At 38.5% G+C, this 20,506-nt stretch overlaps 2 protein-coding genes across 2 annotated transcripts in view; one reads left to right on the top strand and one right to left on the bottom strand.

The window, feature by feature from the left end:
* Positions 1-20,506, top strand: part of sftpbb (surfactant protein Bb) — a 298,486-nt gene that overhangs the window by 100,484 nt on the left and 177,496 nt on the right. The window lies entirely within an intron of this gene.
* inpp5jb (inositol polyphosphate-5-phosphatase Jb) overlaps positions 888-20,506 on the bottom strand; it is a 37,653-nt gene continuing 18,034 nt past the window's right edge. The window contains exons 5-13 of the mRNA XM_056458825.1: positions 12,241-12,416; positions 9,459-9,570; positions 8,026-8,135; positions 5,975-6,176; positions 3,708-3,845; positions 3,270-3,353; positions 3,055-3,159; positions 1,419-1,600; positions 888-1,251 (exon numbers count right to left, since the gene is read on the bottom strand). Of these exons, the coding sequence (XP_056314800.1) occupies positions 1,158-1,251; positions 1,419-1,600; positions 3,055-3,159; positions 3,270-3,353; positions 3,708-3,845; positions 5,975-6,176; positions 8,026-8,135; positions 9,459-9,570; positions 12,241-12,416 (1,203 nt within the window). The 3' untranslated portion in view covers positions 888-1,157. The remainder of the gene's footprint in view (positions 1,252-1,418; positions 1,601-3,054; positions 3,160-3,269; positions 3,354-3,707; positions 3,846-5,974; positions 6,177-8,025; positions 8,136-9,458; positions 9,571-12,240; positions 12,417-20,506) is intronic.

Below are 20,506 nucleotides of genomic sequence, written 5' to 3' on the forward strand. Positions count from 1 at the left end.
AATTAGTTAAGGCTGTGCGCTTGAATTTGTTACCGCATCATACATGTACTGTGGCAAATCATTATTGCTCAATGTCTATAAGCTATTGTAGTCATTTAAATAGCATAGTTATATTAAAATATTGATTCATTAAACTATAATATCAGCCCACACAATATATATTTACTTCCTTTTAATTCTAGTTGTCAGTGCAGGCTTGTTTATCTTATATTGGATGTTTTGAAAACAAAAAAGGGCAAAAAAAACAGAAAAACTATCAAAAATATAGCTGATTACTGTAGAGTCATGGCTAGTTCATATTTTCATAAAATTTGTGACGACAGTGGCATTATACAGTGAAATAAAATGCTCTTTAACATGGCCGCCGTCCACAGGGGAGTGGCCCGGTGGCTAAAGCCACTGCCCCTTTGCCCTCACTGGCTGAGGTGCCCCTCTTGCTCAATCGCCACCCCCCACCCCCAATCGCTGTTTACTTTGCGATTGCCCCCCCCCACTCTTCACTTTGCGAACGCCCACAACCCCTCCCCCCTGGCTCCTCACTTTGCGATCGCATTGAGCACCAGCCCCTTTAAGGTCTGTGCATGGGCCTGCTCTTTAACCATATGAAAAAACTATTCATGTGCATGGGTAAAATTTACCCACATGGCTGTTTTAGGTATAGAGCGGCCCCTGGTGGTTCTAGTGTTAAATGTACAAGCTGAATCGCTGATATGTTGGTGTCCTCAATCTGGCAACCAGCACTTGCGTGTGTTTTAAACCAGGTGTGCAATACCTAGTTCAGCCACTGGGTGTCAAACTTACATACTGCACCTTTAAAGTTTTTAAGGGGGGAAACCATCGCTGTGAAAAAAACCCTCCTGTGTTTCCAAGAGTCTAACACTATTTCATTGTGTTCTGGGTTTTGTCTTGTGCAGTCAGAAAAAAGGAGAATAAATTGATGAGTAGTATGATACACACAACTAAACTAACCAGGCACAAGCAATTTAGTCTGTCCTCTTGTATTTTCAGGAGGGAACCACATACTAAACGCTTCCCGCACATATAAGACAACACCTCCAAACAACATTACAGGACGGTAAATGTACAAGGACATCACAGACCCAGCAGAACCTGCGACCGTGAGCTGATGTGATCCTCCAGAGACACCGCTGGGTTGGCTAAGGCTCCTCCTCTGGCTCGGCTGCAGCTTTTCCTGAGTTTTCAGGCTCATCGGAGGGCTGGACTGCACTGCTGCCGTGGTGTTTGGTGTGTCTGGAACAAGGTCATTTCAGTAAGCAAAAACTAAAACTATTAGTCAATTCAGTACAACCAAAATCACAATAACCAAGAAGTAGGTAGCTATCATTCTTATTTATCTAGCTAGTCCTCAACTATAATGATTAACAAACATTATTGTACAAAACTATAATAATAATAACCTCGGTCTGGCGTGCGGTCGGCTGGGTTTTGCTGTCTGCTCTTCTGCGAGTCTGGAGCTCACAGGATCTTCAGTTTCAGGACTCGAGTCTCTAGAATCAGGCTTTTTCACCTCATCATCTGACGTGAAGTCGGAGCTGTCAGACGGACTCAGACCTGCTGCAGCCGAGGCTGGCAACTGAATCTTAGGTGATGTTAAAGAAAGAGAAATATATTAGCTGGAAAGCAGCATCAGCTTCTGTTGATCTTATTCTTTCACGTAAGATCGGACACAGCCTTTGTCTCTAGATTCACTCCCTTTCATTTATTTTTAACAGTAAAAGACAGCTCTTTATTTAGCTTGATGTTACAAACTGGTATATGTTTTATTTTTTGGGAAAGCTTCGGTTTAAGTAAAAATTCACACCATTTACTACTGTCTTATTACCTGCCTATTATTAAGGTATTAACTATTTATTAGCACATATAAAGTATGATCTTATTGTACATCCCTAATACCTAAACCAAACTACTACCATAAGAACTATTAATAAGCAGCTAATTAGTCGTTTATTGAGCCAAAAGTCTTATTTAGGGTTTTATCAATATTGTGGTAATGGTAACAGTGTGGTAATAGCATGAATTGTGCATTAAAATAAAGTGTGACCTATTGTTTTATGTTTTGTCATATCATACTTTATATTTAGATTTAACGTAATGTCAGTAACAACAGCTATTCTTATGGCAAAAACAATGAATTAAAAAATAAATACAATTAAAACCACAAACAAGTAAATACATCGATTAGTGTTATTATATGATACAAAGTCTATACATTTTCCAAAAAATTGGAAACCCTTCGCTGAATATCTCTTTGAGAGAGTTCATTTCATTAAAAAAAAAAACAGTTCTGTAGTCATTAAAAGCATCAAAAGTCATAAACAATTGTTTGTAGAGCAAGTCGTTTTTCTTTGGCTGAAGACTAGTCTCTATAATAACTCAGACAAACAAAATTCACTTGCATGAAACCAAATTCGCATGCAACAAAATATTTGTATATGTTTTTATAGCAGACAAAAGCGTTAACATTTTGCAGTGGCCCAGCCAGAGTCCTGACATAAACCCAATTGAAAATCGGTGGAGGGAGCTAAAGATATGGGTGATGGCAAGGACACCTTCCTCTCTGAGACAGTTGGAGCTCATCGCTAAAGATGAATGGGCAGAAATACCAGTGGAGACATGCAAAAAGATGCTCAGCAATCATAGGAAGAGACTGATTGCTGTAATAGCCAATAAAGGCTTTTCAATTGACTATTGAGACTGAATGCTTGCACAAATATGGAGTGAAGAGGTAGCACATGCAGTGTGATGTGCTCGCTTTTTTTCAGGCGTGCATACAATGCTTCATTACCATGCTTTATTAATTAATAAATAGGCAATACATGCTGGAATAAAAAAAGTTTTGCAGTGGCCCAGCCAGAGTCCTGACATAAACCCAATTGAAAATCAGTGGAGGGAGCTAAAGATCAGGGAGCAAGGAGACCATTCAACCTGAGAGAATTAGAGCTCATCGCTAAAGCAATGCTTCATTACCATGCTAAATTAATTAATAAATAGCAAATACATGCTGGATTTAAAAATAATTAATTGATTATGTACCTGGAATGGCTCAGTAATGCCCACAATGGAGCTTGTATTGTTGCTATAATAACCCAACATGAAGTCCCCAGACTCCTTCGGCAGTTCTTCCTCTGAAAAATTCACCTGTATATTCCAAATCAAAAACTTCTTAATAAAGTTCACAAAATTCAATATGTACGAATACAAATAAATGTCTATTCATGCAAGTAAATGCATGTATGATTTGTCATTACCTGGTGCTCCTGTCTCAGGAAATCTGATTCTTCCTGCTTGGCCCAAGTATACGCCACGTAATCCTTATGGTGCTTAAACCCAACCTGAGAAATTCCAAGCACAAATTTAATTTATATCTGCATATCAACAGAACTCAAGTGTCAAAAACATCTAATTGTATCTCTACCATCTATCTCATTCATTCATTCATTCATTCATTCATTCATTCATTCATTTTCCTTTGGCTTAGTCCCTTATTTATCAGGGGAAACTGGAGCAACCGGAGGAAACCCACACCAACACGGGGAGAGCATGTAAACAAACTCCACACAGAAATGCCAACTGACCCAGCCTGGACTTGAACCAGCGACCTTCTTGCTGTGAGCTGACAGTGCTAACCACTGAGTCACCATCTATCTCCTACATCTTTAACTCAGAGCAGAAATATTTGAAATAACCTTGTAAATGCCGATCCAGTCCCAGGAGCTTCGAGCGAAGTTGGGCGCCACCTTGAATCTGGCCACTGCATCTGAAATCTCTCTCCATTCGTCCTCCACAAAGATTGTCACCAACGGCATGTCCACCTTATACGGGAACTGCAAGACCAGCACATGTTAAAGCAACACTCCACTTTTTTTGGAAATAGGCTCATTTTACAGCTCCCCTAAAGTTAAACAGCTGAGTTTTACCACATTTACCATCCACGAAGCTTAACTTTAGCTTAGCATAAATCACTGAATCAGATTAGACCGTTAACATCTTGCTCAAAATTTTTAAAAGACTTTTGATAATTTTCCTATTTTAAGAATTCACACTTAGCTCATGATTTATACATGGCTTGTTTGGCATGAGAGAGCCCTGAGCTCAAGGGATCCTCGGGCCCAGGGCTCCCCCCTTTTGCAGGGCGAGGAGAGAATGAGCTCAGGTCGATCTCAAACTCCCCCGCTGCTGAGGCTAAGGTGAACTTCCTGAGAGTAAGACATTAGAATAAAGATTTAGGCTTATTTTAACTATAATATAGAGCATATTTGGACGGTGGGGGGAAACCGGGGAACCCAGGGGAAACCCACGCGAACACGGGAAGAACATGCGGACTCAGCACAGAAATACCAGATGGCCCAGCAAGGACCTGACGCCATTGGTATTCTTGCAGTGAGGCATCAGTGCTAGTCACTGGACCACCGTGCCACCCATTCTGGATAAAGGTGGAAGAAGGGGTCGGAGTGGGGTTTCTTCCAGACGAAGATTGTTGTAGAAAGGAAATGAGGATATATATATAGTGACTTGGGATTTTGATTGGAGGATCGTGATTAGCTAATGTGGGCCAGCTGTATCAATCATGAGCACGTGCTCCTCTCAAAATTAGTTTAATATCAAACGTCACTTAAAGCTTCTCTAAAGCTTTAAATAGGGGAATAAATAAACACTCTTCAGTAGTTACATTTTGTACTTAAACCAACTAAGAAATAAATAACGTTTAATAAAATGTAATATTATCAATGAAGGCTCATTCTGAAAACGTACCCCTATATACATTTCTGGATAGCGCCAAATACATCCCAGGAGGTCAATTTTTTTGCAGTTTTTGTTTTTTGCGAATCCACCAGAGGCCGCTGTGTACGCTTTTTGAGACCTCAAATTTCTCTCGCGATTCGCATCTGCTTTTTTCACGTAAATCCACCAGAGGCCGCTGTCAACTGACTGACTGACCGATCAACTGACCCACCCTCCCCCTTCCCTCAACCCAACCGCAGTGTTTCGAAAAGCAACCCAGAAAAAGAAAACCCCTCACCTGATTTTTACCACATTTTCAGATTTTACCACATTCTCACCCTGTTATTTACTTGTTTATTTTATGGCTTTTGTTTTTGTATGACCCGCTTTCAGGAACCGTTTTTTGCCGGACTAAATGCCCTGTCATAGTGGTCAACTCCTCTCTGGGTCTCAAGTCCGCTGACGTACATGGCAAGCTGACTGAACAAACTGGTAACAGCGGACAAGTCGTCGATACGGAGGTAAGCGGTCAGCTGGTAAGCACAAAAAGGAACGACATCATACCACCCCCATAGTGTACATTTTAAAGACGAAATGCAGCCATACGTACTTCTGGCTACATAATTCGCAATCTCCAAAACGTATATATGGCTACGTTTTCAGAATGCGCCTGTGTTAAATATTATTGCTCCTGCTGCAGCCATGGTACGGCAGCAAAGTTTCTGGGTAATTAATCCAGAATGAGAGTATAGTTCCTAGCCATATCAGCCTTGAAAATAGCAACTTTTCATTTTCCGTCAGTCTTAGTGCACGATGTAAGCTACAGAAGAGTCAAGCTTTAAATAGGAAGATTATTGAAACTCTTTTTGGGAATATTTTGAGTGAGACGCTAATGGTCTAATCCGATTTAATAATTTATGCTAAGCTAAGCTAATACTGATCCGACCAGACTCGTAGATCAGCTTAAAATAAAATTGAACCTAGTTAAGCCTTTCAATGTCACTTTAAGCTGAATACTAGCATCCTGAAAAAATATCTAGTCAAATATTGTGCTGTCATCATACAAAGATAAAATAAATCAGTTATTATGAGTTATTAAAACTATTATGATTTGAAATGTGTTGAAATTAATCTTCTCTCAGTTAAATTGAGGGAAAGAATATACAAATAATTCAGGAGGACTAACAATTCTGACTTCAACTGTACATGCAGCCTCAGATATTGTGTTTACCTGCAGAGTGAAGATAGAGGATACGGGCTTGTGGTCACTGACGGTGTACTCCATGTGACTGCGGTAAAAATGCTGTGAAACGCGGGTTCCACTGGTCAGACCTGATAAAGAGCTGCGTTTGGAGGTGCTGTTGCTGACCTGAGCCATCGGCCGCAAGCGCCACAGGATACGATCAGTCCAGGCTGGCATACGCTTTTTACCACTAAGAAAGATGAAGATTGACTTAAAAGGACAGTTCACTCAAAAATATAAACAATTTACTCACTATTTCCTCAAGTAGTTATAAACATCTGACAGTTTTAAATCTTAATATCTACTCCCTAAATCTCCACTAAACCCTTATTTACTTCCTCTTCACTTGTTCTGAATCTGCTTTGAGTTTCTTTGTTTTGTTGAACACAAAAGAAGATATTTTGAAGAAACCTGTAGCCGTTGTCTAACATAGTAGAAAAAAACTAAAACTATGGATTTCAATCTCCGGAACAAGTGAAGTGGAGGTAAATAAGACATTTTAGGCAATTTTCCCAATATTTAGATTTTATTGAACCCTCAGATTCCAGATTTTCAAATAGTTGTATCAAATATTGTCCAATCCTAACAAACCATACATCAAAAGAACGATAATTTATCTTTACACGAGTGTATTGGATGAAATTACCCCTTTATATTACAATATTTACTCTTTTTAGTATTATTTCAAATGAAGAAGTCATAGTGTTACGTCTATTTATCTATATATATTCTCACCAGCCAGTTTATTAGGTACACCTGTCCAACTGCTTATTTACGCAAATTTCTAATCAGCCAATCACATGGCAGCAACTCAATTCATTTAGGCATGTAGACATGGTCAAGACGATCTGCTGCAGTTCAAAGCGAGCATCAGAATGGGGAAGAAAGGAGATTTGAGTGACTTTGAACGTGGCATGGTTGTTGGTGCCAGACGGGCTGCTCTGAGTATTTCAGAAACTGCTGATCTACTGGGATTTTCACGCACAACCATCTCTAGGGTTTTCAGAGAATGGTCTGAAAAAGAGAAAATATCCAGTGAGCGGCAGTTCTGTGGGCGCAAATGCCTTGTTGAAGCCAGAGGTCAGAGGAGAATGGCCAGACTGGTTCTAGCTGATAGAAAGGCAACAGTAGCTCAAGTAACCAGTCGTTACAACCAGAGGTCTGCAGAAGAGCATCTCTGAACACACAACACGTCCAACCTTGAGGCGGATGGACTACAGCAGCAGAAGACCACACCGGGTGCCGCTCCTGTCATCTAAGAACAGGAAACTGAGGCTACAATTCACACAGGCTCAGCAAAACTGAACAATAGAAGATTGGAGAGACGTTGCCTGGTCTGATGAGTCTCCATTTCTGCTGCAACATTTGGATGGTCGGGTCAGAATTTGGCGTCAACTCTGACCCTACCATCCGAATGTCGGAGCAGAAATGGATCATGCCATGTATCAACGGTTCAGGCTGGTGGTGGTGTAATATTGTGGGAGATATTTTATTGGCACACTTTGGGCCCATTAGTAGTGTCAACAACACAGCCTAACTGAGTATTGCTGCTGACCATGTCCATCCCTTTACGACCACAGTGTACCCATCTTCTGATGGCTACTTCCAGCAGGATAACACACCATGTCATAAAGCCTGAATCATCTCAGACTGGTTTCTTGAACATGACAATGAGTTCACTGTACTCAAATGGCCTCCACAGTCACCAGAGCTCAATCCAATAGAGCATCTTTGGGATGTGGTGGAACGGGAGATTCGCATCATGGATGTGCAGCCAATAAATCTGCAGCAACTGCATGACGCTATCATGTCAATATGGAGCAAAATCTCTGAGGAATATTTCCAGTACCTTGTTCAATCTATACCACGAAGGATAAAGGCAGTTCTGAAGGCAAACGAGGGTCCAACCCGGGAATAGTGAGGTATAACTAATAAAGTGGCCGGTGAGTGTATATCTATACACTCAAATGACTCAACTCAAATGACCACTGAATGGAGATGGACTGTTACACAGATCTAATTGTACTTCTCAATTTTACCTTGTATCATATGTGTCTGTCCCCACATCAAACTTATAGGTGGGAGGGAATTTAAGCGGCCCTTCATGGAAACCTTCCAGCACCGTCTCACTGTCTTTGGCGATATTCAACTGCAGGAGGAGGAGAGAGGACAAACATACAGTTGAAGACAATCATGGATGTGCAGCCCTCTCTTCTTCAAATATTCCCCAGTCGACGTTAAACAGGGATTATGTGCTTTCCAATGAGATAATTTATTTATGAATAGCTTCAGATTCAGTTGAAATATGAATGAATTACTACTGGCAGATTTGCATTTTTGTATAGCAACAAAAATGGCTCAGTTTGACCTATGACAAGGGCCAGACAGAATCTGCGAGTATTTTGTTAAAAATCTGCGGATTTCTGCAGAATTATTTTGGGAGTATGATAACTAAAACCTTAATATATGAAATAAATAGTAATACATTTTAAACTTTTATTTAATGTTTACAATACAAATCCAATTAGATTCACTTTATTTGGTAAACAAAGCAAGTCTCTCATATAATATCTCTACTAAAAGACAGAAAATATTACTTTACAAACTGTATAGTAAATAAATCATATGAATATTGTCATATTAGTCAATAACATTACTGAAATTAATTTAAAAGCTAACTCAAGTAAATAAACAGAATCAATGATGGGATAAAAATCTGCAGAAATCTGCGAGCGCATATTCTATGTGGGCCTACCTATGACCTTACCATTATCTTCAAATATTTCCCAGGAGATGTTTAACAAAGCGAATTTTTCACAGTATCTCCTATAATATTTTTTCTTCTGGAGAAATTCTTATTTGTTTTATTTCGGCTGGAATCAAAGCAGTTAAAACCTATTTCTAAGGTTAATATTGTTATCCACCTTAAGATTCCTTTGTTTTGGATTGTCTACAGAATAAACCACTGTTGTCCAGTTGCTTGCCTAGTTAACCGAACTTGCCTAATTAACCTAGTTAAGCCTTTAAATGTCACTTTAAGCTGAATACTAGCATCTTGAAAGATATCTAGTTAAATATAATGTGCTGTCATCATGGCAAAGACTAAATTTATTAGTTATTCAATCTACTATGTTTAAAAAAACCTTCTCTTCTTTAAACATCACTTGAGAAATGCTGTAAAAAGAGTTCAAATCTTACAGGAGGGAGAATAATTTTACCTTTAACTTTACCTACAGTGTGAGTATAAATATGCCTACATAGATTAAACATTATCATTTGTAAAAATGCAAATATTTAAACTAAAAAGGCACCTAAAAACATGATCATTGCTCCTTCCTCAATGACATCTGACATGTTCCAAATATTGACAGATAGGCGTTATCTGTAAAAATGTGTTGTTGGACATTAACGGTGGGTGTGTTTGGTGTTTGGGTGTGTGGGTGAGTGTGTAATGACCACATGCCCCTCTCACCTGGTCTTTCTCCCATAATACGGACAGCTTGTTGTTGTCGATGGCTGCTTTCACCACTTGCATTTCCAGATCCTCGATTCGGAAGTTCAGGTCTCCGAACCAGAAAACCACACTGCAAAAATATATCCATAAGTAACATCATGTCCTTTAAAAAAAAAAAAATCAAGATCATGCTGTCACCAAAATTCAGATTAGGGCTGTGCAATTAATCGAAAATTCTCGATTATAAAAAAACATTAATCGAGATAAACGATTATTGCATCATATACCGCCCCCTTTCCAGTCGTACACATTTGTTGCTCTGCAAAGCTCAGTTCCACGTGTAAATGACTAAAAGCATGTACTGTAATGAAACGTTTGCAGCATGAGATGTGCAGCATTCACTGATGAACATTCAAATCATTCATGTTTTTAAAGCGTGAAAGAGACCGCATGCTGTTGTGTGTGTGCGCTCAGCCTCAGAGACGAGCAGAGCGGAGCACACACATCTAAAGTCATCTTAATGTGAGCGCTTTAATGGTCAAATAGGTGTCAAAATGCAGTGTTAAGTGATTATTCATATTAACCCTAATTTGTGTAACAAACAAATGAGTTGAGAATCAAAAGAGACTTGAAAGAGAAACCAAAAATCAGAACCGCACTGCTCTTAAAGAGACAGCGCACAATATTCCTGCTGATGACTGTTTTTATTAATCAAACAACAGAAGGAGAAAATCCCTCACTGCTCTTGACCTGAAAGACTTTTGTGGATATAATTAAAGTGTTTTTCTTTCAGTGAAGATGCTTAAAGCACAGTTTGGTTTATATTTTTATTCTATTGTATTTATTTCCCTTTCCTTATTTACAGGGAGGAAAATAACTGCATATATACAGTTGAAGTCAGAATGATTAGCCCTCCTGAATTATTAGCGACCCTTTCCCCCAGTTTCTGTTTAATGGAGAGAAGATTTATTTTCAAACATTTCTAATCATAATAGTTTTAATAACTCATCTCTAATAACTGATTTATTTTATCATTGCTATGATGACAGTAAATAATATTTGACTAGATATTTTTTTCAAAATACAAGCATTCAGATTAAAGTGTGATTCAAAGGCTTAATTAGGGTAATAGTAAGTTTCTTCTGCAGACAATCAAAAAAATATTTATTGCTTAAGGGGGCTAATAATATTGAGCTTAAAATAGGTTTCAAAATATTTAAACCTGCTTTTATTCTAGCCGAAATAAAACAAATAAGCCTTTCTTTAGAAGAAAAAATATTATAGGAAATACTGTGAAAAATTCCTCGCTCTGTAATCGTTTTGAATAATCGTGATTACAGTTATGACCAAAATAATCGTGATTATGATTTTTCCCATAATCGAGCAGCCCTAATTTAAATTCAATACAAGTTTGCTAATCATATAATCATAATAATAATCATAATAGATAATAACATTACATCACTTTTGAAAACCTGATCTCATGAAAAACATGACAACACCTTTTTAAGGTGACATTATAAACGTTCTGTGTTCTTATTATAATAATTACAATTAAATATGGGGCGACACGGTGGCTCAGTGCTTAGCACTGTCGCCTCACAGCAAGAAGGCCGCTGGTTTGAGTCCCAGCAAGGCCAGTTGGCATTTCGGTGTGGAGTTTGCATGTTCTCCCCGTGTTGGTGTGGGTTTCCTCTGGGTGCTCCGGTTTCCCCCACAGTCCAAACACATGTGCTATAGAGGAACTGAATAAACTAAATTAGCTGTAGCGTATGAGTGTGTATGGATGTTTCCCAGTACTGGGTTGCAGCAGGGCATCCACTGTGTAAAACATATGCTGGAATAGTTGGCGGTTCATTCCGCTGTGGTGAACCCTGATGAATAAAGGGACTGAGCTGAAGGAAAATGAATGAATGACTATTAAATATACATAATTACATGCAACTAAACCTAACACACATTCTAACTAGTCGTATGTGTAATTAATTAATATTACTCAGTTAATAGTTAAATTAATTCATCATATAGAGATTTGGTCTTAGTAATGGTAATACAAAATATGCAGTTAATAAAATTTTTGTGCAAATTGTTTATTTTATTTATTTATTTTTTTAGTAAAATGAGTTGGCAGTAGGGGTGTCACAGTGGAGCAGTGGGTAGCACGATCGCCTCACAGCAAGAAGGTCGCTGGCCGGGTCAGTTGGCATTTCTGTGTGGAGTTTGAATGTTCTCCCCATGTTGGTGTGGGTTTCCCCCACAAGTCCAAAGACGGTATAGGGGAACTGAGTAAGCTAAATTGGCTGTAGTGTATGTGTGTGGATGAGTGTGGATGGGTGTTTCCCAGTGATGGGTTGCAGCTGTAAGGGCATCCGCTGTGTAAAACATATGCTGGATAAGGTTCATTCTGCTGTGGCGACCCCTGATTAAAGGAAAATGAATGGGCAGTGTGTTGGGTCATGACTAGTGAGATCAGTATCAACAGAACCACTGGCCATGGAGAAACTATAATACAACAGCACCATCTGTTGGTGAGAAACATAATTCTTTATACTGTACTTAATGTGTGAGAGTCTGTGTGTGTGTGAATGTTTATTAGTATGTGTGGAGTGTTTGTGTGTATCTGTGGAGACTTTGTGTGTGTGTGTTAGTATGTGTGTATTTGTGAGTATATGTGGAGTGTGTGTGTGTGCATGTTTTTGATTATTTGTGGAGTCTGTGGGTGTTTGAGTGTATGTGCTTGTGTGTGTGTGTTTTTGCATGTGTCTGTGTGTTTATGTGTATAAGTGTGTATGTGTCTCACTCGTGGTCCAGGACACCAGTAGCAGCCTGTCCGTCAAACTGCTGCTGCTGCAGGATGCTCTCGAAGTCCTCCATGCGCTGCTCTGTGTTCTCCATGTGTGCGGGCAGATGGCAGTTCAAGAAGCAGACTGAGTGACCAAACACAGTCATCCGCGCACTGACGCCTCCTTTATTCCCCTGCACACAGTCAACACGCCGGAAACGTCATTAATTATTTCCCATTCAACTAAAAACTACTACTGCAATCTTTAAGTTTAAGAGTACATTTTCTTGTATTTGTAGAAAGATATATAATTATAGAAATGTTCAAATGTTGTTTGACTGACATTCTCCCTCTGTACGTATCATCAGAAGAGGAAATCCCCGCCCACTAGTGACCAGCTCTCCCTCATTAGCATAGGACCTCAGTCTTGTTTTTGAATCTGCCACTATGCTGACACACAGGCATTTGTAGCTCCGCCCTCTTTCAAAATGAGCACAATCTCATTTGAATTTAAAGCGACAGTCACCAAAACACCACAATTAGGATTGAAACCTAAAAGGGGGGGGGGGGGGGGGGGGGTCATAGAGTTATAAAGCATTATTAGTATGGTATTTTGAGCTGAAACTTCACTACTCAAAGGACATCGGAGACTTATTGTACATCTCGTAAAAAGTGGCATAATGGGTCTCCTTTAAAGCAAGCACCAGCACATTTAATATGTACATGCTTGTATTTATTTAGTACATTAAATGTAATTACAGACTAATTAGTTTCTGTAAATAAATCTGCAATTATATCTACAACTAAACCAATAATTAAACCTACCCATTAAACTAAACCTGTAATATAACACAAGTTAAATAAATATTGGGGTGGTACGGTGGCTCAGTGGTTATCACTGTCGTCTCACAGCTAGAAGGTCACTGGTTCGAGTCCCGGCTGGGCCAATCGGTATTTCTGTGTGGAGTTTGCATGTTCTGTGTGGAGTTTGTCCCATGTTGGCGTGGGTTTCCTCCAGGTGCTCTGGTTTCCCCCACGGTCCAAACACATGCGCTATAGTGGAACTGAATAAACTAAATTGGCCGTAGAGTATGAGAGTGCGAGCTGATTGGATGTAGTAAAGTAGGCATTTCATTTAGAAAGATGAGGGAAAGGGTTTGGGGAGAGTTATTACAGCCTAAAAGACTCCTCCTCCTCCTCCTCCTCCTCCTCCTCATTTCTGTTTATTGTCATAGCAACAGCTGGAGGGGCATGGTTAAGTATGTTAGTCACGCCCACTACCTCAGACAGACCTAATCTGAGACTGCGTCCGAAACCGCAGTAGGTACTGCATTTGAATTTAAATGTCCTGCTTTGCCGTTAGAAAAGTACATTCTAAACAGTATGAATGTGAAAAGTATGAATGGAATTCGGACGTATTACATCCGCCATTTTGTCATGGTCCCATTCATACTCCCATTCATGAATTCACTCGTGGGGCATCATTGGATAGCGCAGCAAGCATGGGATGCGCACTTCAGAATCTCGCCAGAAGTAGTAAGTCCTCCGGGTTCTTCTCGCATACTGATTTTCGAATTCTATGAATTCAGACATACTACTCGGCTCGCATACTGATTTTAGCGTACTGTATAGTATGGAAGTATGCGCTTTCAGACGCAGCCAAAGTCCCTTTGAGGCAAGTCATTTCACTTGGCGGCCATCTTTGAAACGCCTCTCGGGCAGTATGCTCGGGCATTCTGTCTGAATGGGGAAACATCAAATTCTCTTACATATTTGGAACAACTGATGAAGTTAAACAACAGCTGAATCATAAGTTTCATTTCTAAACATTTGAATCAAACAAAATCGGCATATTTTCAGGTTATGCATGAACACCTGAAAGGAACGAGATCACGGTAAAGTCTAATTGGATACGCGGCCAGCCGGAAGTGCGATATTTACATTAATATAGCAGCTATTTTTATGACACTGTATAACTGTGACGGTTGGGTTAAGGGTTGGGGTGTGGGTAGATGTTAAAAAATACAATTTATTGGGTTATTTAATAGATAACATAAGTAATACTCAGTACAACTACTGTTTTTACATTACTGTGACGGTTGGGTTAAGGGTTGGGGTGTGGGTAGGTGTTAAAAAATACAATTGGGTTATTTAATAGATAACATAAGTAATACTCAGTACAACTACTGTTTTTACATTACTGTGACGGTTAAGTTAAGGGTTGGGGTGTGGGTAGGTGTTAAAAAATACAATTTGTTGGGTTATTTAATAGATAACATAAGTAATACTCAGTACAACTACTGTTTTTACATCACTGTGACGGTTGGGTTAAGGGTTGGGGCGGGGGTAGGTGTTAAAAAATACAATTTATTGGGTTATTTAATAGATAACATAAGTAATACTCAGTACAACTACTGTTTTTACATCACTGTGACGGTTGGGTTAAGGGTTGGGGTGTGGGTAGGTGTTAAAAAATACAATTTATTGGGTTATTTAATAGATAACATAAGTAATACTCAGTAAAACTACTGTTTTTACATCACTGTGACGGTTGGGTTAAGGGTTGGGGCGGGGGTAGGTGTTAAAAAATACAATTTATTGGGTTATTTAATAGATAACATAAGTAATAGTACAACTACTGTTTTTACATTACTGTGACGGTTGGGTTTAAGGGTTGGGGTGTGGGTAGGTGTTAAAAAATACAATTGGGTTATTTAATAGATAACATAAGTAATACTCAGTACAACTACTGTTTTTACATCACTGTGACGGTTGGGTTAAGGGTTGGGGTGTGGGTAGGTGTTAAAAAATACAATTTGTTGGGTTATTTAATAGATAACATAAGTAATACTCAGTACAACTACTGTTTTTACATTACTGTGACGGTTGGGTTAAGGGTTGGGGTGTGGGTAGGTGTTAAAAAATACAATTTGTTGGGTTATTTAATAGATAACATAAGTAATACTCAGTACAACTACTGTTTTTACATCACTGTGACGGTTGGGTTAAGGGTTGGGGCGGGGGTAGGTGTTAAAAAATACAATTTATTGGGTTATTTAATAGATAACATAAGTAATACTCAGTACAACTACTGTTTTACATCACTGTGACGGTTGGGTTAAGGGTTGGGGTGTGGGTAGGTGTTAAAAAATACAATTTATTGGGTTATTTAATAGATAACATAAGTAATACTCAGTAAAACTACTGTTTTTACATCACTGTGACGGTTGGGTTAAGGGTTGGGGCGGGGGTAGGTGTTAAAAAATACAATTTATTGGGTTATTTAATAGATAACATAAGTAATAGTACAACTACTGTTTTTACATTACTGTGACGGTTGGGTTAAGGGTTGGGGTGTGGGTAGGTGTTAAAAAATACAATTGGGTTATTTAATAGATAACATAAGTAATACTCAGTACAACTACTGTTTTTACATCACTGTGACGGTTGGGTTAAGGGTTGGGGTGTGGGTAGGTGTTAAAAAATACAATTTGTTGGGTTATTTAATAGATAACATAAGTAATACTCAGTACAACTACTGTTTTTACATTACTGTGACGGTTGGGTTAAGGGTTGGGGTGTGGGTAGGTGTTAAAAAATACAATTTGTTGGGTTATTTAATAGATAACATAAGTAATACTCAGTACAACTACTGTTTTTACATCACTGTGACGGTTGGGTTAAGGGTTGGGGTGTGGGTAGGTGTTAAAAAATACAATTTATTGGGTTATTTAATAGATAACATAAGTAATACTCAGTACAACTACTGTTTTTACATCACTGTGATGGTTGAGTTAAGGGTTGGGGTGGGGGTAGGTGTTAAAAAATACAATTTATTGGGTTATTTAATAGATAACATAAGTAATACTCAGTAAAACTACTGTTTTTACATCACTGTGACGGTTGGGTTAAGGGTTGGGGTGTGGGTAGGTGTTAAAAAATACAATTGGGTTATTTAATAGATAACATAAGTAATACTCAGTAAAACTACTGTTTTTACAGTACTGTGATGGTTGGGTTAAGGGTTGGGGTGGGGGTAGGTGTTAAAAAATACAATTGGGTTATTTAATAGATAACATAAGTAATACTCAGTACAACTACTGTTTTTACAGTACTGTGACGGTTGGGTTAAGGGTTGAGGCGGGGGTAGGTGTTAAAAAATACAATTTATTGGGTTATTTAATAGATAACATAAGTAATACTCAGTAAAACTACTGTTTTTACATCACTGTGACGGTTGGGTTAAGGGTTGGGGTGTGGGTAGGTGTTAAAAAATACAATTTATTGGGTTATTTAATAGATAACATAAGTAATACTCAGTAAAACTACTGTTTTTACAGTACTGTGATGGTTGGGTTAAGGGTTGGGGTGGGGGTAGGTGTTAAAAAATATAATTTATTGGGTTATTTAATAGATAACATAAGTAATACTCAGTACAACTACTGTTTTTACATTACTGTGACGGTTGGGTTAAGGGTTGGGGTGGGGGTAGGTGTTAAAAAATACAATTTGTTGGGTTATTTAATAGATAACATAAGTAATACTCAGTACAACTACTGTTTTTACATTACTGTGACGGTTGGGTTAAGGGTTGGGGTGGGGGTAGGTGTTAAAAAATACAATTGGGGTTATTTAATAGATAACATAAGTAATACTCAGTACAACTACTGTTTTTACATCACTGTGACGGTTGGGTTAAGGGTTGGGGTGTGGGTAGGTGGTAAAAAATACAATTTGTTGGGTTATTTAATAGATAACATAAGTAATACTCAGTACAACTACTGTTTTTACATCACTGTGACGGTTGGGTTAAGGGTTGGGGCGGGAGTAGGTGTTAAAAAATACAATTTGTTGGGTTATTTAATAGATAACATAAGTAATACTCAGTACAACTACTGTTTTTATATTACTGTGACGCTTGGGTTAAGGGTTGGGGTGTGGGTAGATGTTAAAAAATACAATTTATTGGGTTATTTAATTGATAACATAAATAATACTCAGTACAACTACTGTTTTTACATTACTGTGATGGTTGTTGGGTTTAGGGTTGGGGTGGAGGTAGACGTTAATAAAATAATCAATGGGAAATTTCATAAGTAATATAAATAAATCTCGCTAACTTCCGGCCGCATCCATATCCGATCTAGCAACAACCCGAGATCACGACACCAACCAGCCCTTCTACACATCATCATCCTCTGAATAATGCTTCATCTGATCGCGCTGCTCTTCTGAAGTAATCCACAACACGGTCTTGATGGCGAATCTCCTCCAGAAATGACAGCGACTCTTTGTTTACAAGTTTGTGGGCGTTTGAGTAGTTGCTGTCATGTGATGTGCGTTTGACAGGACGGACTGTACCTCGCATTTATTTCAAACAGATTACAAAACCAAAAGAAAAACTGTTTTCAAGTGCACTTGGTTCATTTAAAAGCACAGATTTTAAGCTGTATGTTAATATATTTCTTATGTCTGTGATGCAAGTATTCGCTGAGATTCCAGTGTGTTTGTTGACCAAAACAACTGTCGTAAAAGGACACGTCTGGTCTGAGCTTCTCCCCGGAGTCTATATAGATCGATGATTGGCTCCTGTACTAGTAGGCGGGGCTTCATTCACCATGTTGACCGTTATAGATTTCCCCATTCAAAAGAGTACGAGTGACACATCTTGTGTATTCTATAGTCCTAGTCTGAGAATTTAACAAGCAGGAGGTGCATTTTCAGATTTCAATTAAAGATAACAAGGGCGAACGACTTTTTATTTTCTTAATGACATGCACAGATAAATTGTTACTGCAAAACTAGCAATGTGAGCTAACAAAATCAATATGGGTAGTTTTGATTTCATGGGGACTTTAAAGATATAAATATATATTATAATATAAAACAGGAGCTAAATTGTGGCGAATGCGTGTGATGTACATGTGTTTAAATCTAAATGTACATATTTAAAGGTAAATCTGCAGATCTTTCCAGTCAATTCTGCAGGTAAAGCGAGCAGAACAGAAATGGTAACTAATTAATCAAAACATTGTCCAGGTGTTTGGTAACCATGGCGATCAGTCGTTAGAACCGAGACCTCTGAGTGCTCAAGCATGCTTATTATAAGCTGAAGTGAAACGCTTTACAGTGCATCATCTGAAAAATACACGCTGAAATACATCTACTGTTAGTTAATTATCAAAAATAACCAAAATGTATATTTTGTAAAGTGTTATGCTTGATTTTGATATTTATTTTCTGTCCCTTAGCGAATACTGCAAACAAATGCTTTTCTTACTCAGAGTTTTTGTCTCGTTTCTAGTCCAAATATCTGAACATTCTGAAATCAAGAAGCAAAACATATTGTCTTGTTTTCAGTAATATTTAGGTTAAAATTGAGTTTTGATATTATCTTTGTCATGATGACAGCACATAATATTTGACTAGATCAGAATCAGAACCAGAAAGAGCTTTATTGCCAGGTATATTCACACATACTAGGAATTTGTTTTGGTGACAGAGCTTCTACAGTGCAACAGGATTACAAAGACAGGACAAAAAACAGATCATAAATATATTTTAAAAATAGAAGGAAGTAGTGAATGCAAATATACAGATTGACAAGTGTATGTACATGTTTATTACAATGTACATGTATATACAACGTTATATGTGCAGTTGTTGTGTGCAAATTGGCATGTAAAGTGTGTTGTTAAATAAGTGTATGTGTGTATAAAAGTGTATAGCAAGTAGTGATGTTGGTTCCACAGTTATTATCATCAAGTGTTCATGAGATGGATTGCCTGAGGGAAGAAACTGTTTCTGTGTCGGGCTGTTCTGGTGCGCAGTGCTCTGTAGCGTCGACCAGAAGGTAACAGTTCAAAGAGGCAGTGTGCTGGGTGTGAGGGGTCCAGAGTGATTTTGGCAGCCCTTTTGCTTGCTCTGGATAAGTACAGTTGGGGGGTAGGAAGGGTTGTACCAGTTATATTCAAGACACTAGTATTCAGCTAAAAGGGGACCTATTTTAGCAGTTTTTTCAATAATTAATGCAAGTCTTTTGTGTCTCCAGAATGTGTCTGTAAAGTTTCAGCTCAAAACACCCATCAGATTTTTTATTATGGCTTTCAGAATATTGGGATTTTCTGCTCTGAACACTATGTAGCTGTTTTTGTTGCCTGTGCCTTTAATGCTGGTTCTCCCTGCTCACCGCTCCCATGTGCCTGTCAGAGTGTGCCTCAAATCTCCGGCTGTGTCAGATAAACAGCACAGTGACAGACATGAAGTAGATCTCACGTAACGTTTGTGAGAAATACTACAGTAAGAACTTTTTCAAAGATTATTTGCCACGATGAGTCACACACAATGTCTTTACAAAGTTCACACACACACACACACACACACACACACACACACACACACACACACACACACACACACACACACACACACACACACACACACACGTTTGTTTTTGTGAAAAGTGGGTACATTACATAGGTTTCCATTCACTTTATACTGTCCAAACTGTATATTATATTGCCCTAACCCCACCCTACCCCTAAACCCAACCATCACAGGAGACTGTGTGCAGTTTTACTCTCTGATTAAACTCATCCTGTGTGATTTATAAGCTTTTTGAGAAATGAGGACGTCACTAATGTCCTCATATTTCACCTCCTTTTTGTAATACCTGTGTCATACCTATGTCATTATACAGATTTGTGTCCTGACATGTCACAAAAACACATGTACACACACACAGAGCCCACGCGTTTAACTTTGCACTGTTTTTGCACGGCAAATGTGACAGGATACATGTTAATATCCACTGCTGTATGAACATCCGTTATGTTAATGTACAAAATAAACTTGATTTAACATCCACAAACCGGGATTGAAGCATCTTCTTTTATTATTGTACTGACATGCGGCTGTGCTGATGAAGACGGTAAAATCGCTGTAATTCATTACAAAACATGCACTGTTTTAAACGCATGTTAAACTTGTAAAACTCACTCTTGATCACATTTGATGATGACTGATGATCACAGAGCGCTGAACAGATCTTTTAATCCCAGTTACTTTGCACACATCCTGTCTTGTTGATATTATTATATGAGTTACTGCGGAGACATGTTAATACACGGCTGTCAATCAATTCAGTGGGCGGGGAAACCGCACTTCTATGTCATGTTGCGGTCGGCCTCAAAATGGGAGGAATTTTGATCCTATTTTAACGTCAGGACATTAAAAAAAAGAGACTTATTGTCTTTATATCACCCTAATATGACTGTGGACACAC

Source organism: Danio aesculapii, chromosome 5 (genome assembly GCF_903798145.1).
Source record: "Danio aesculapii chromosome 5, fDanAes4.1, whole genome shotgun sequence".
NCBI lineage: Eukaryota > Metazoa > Chordata > Actinopteri > Cypriniformes > Danionidae > Danio > Danio aesculapii.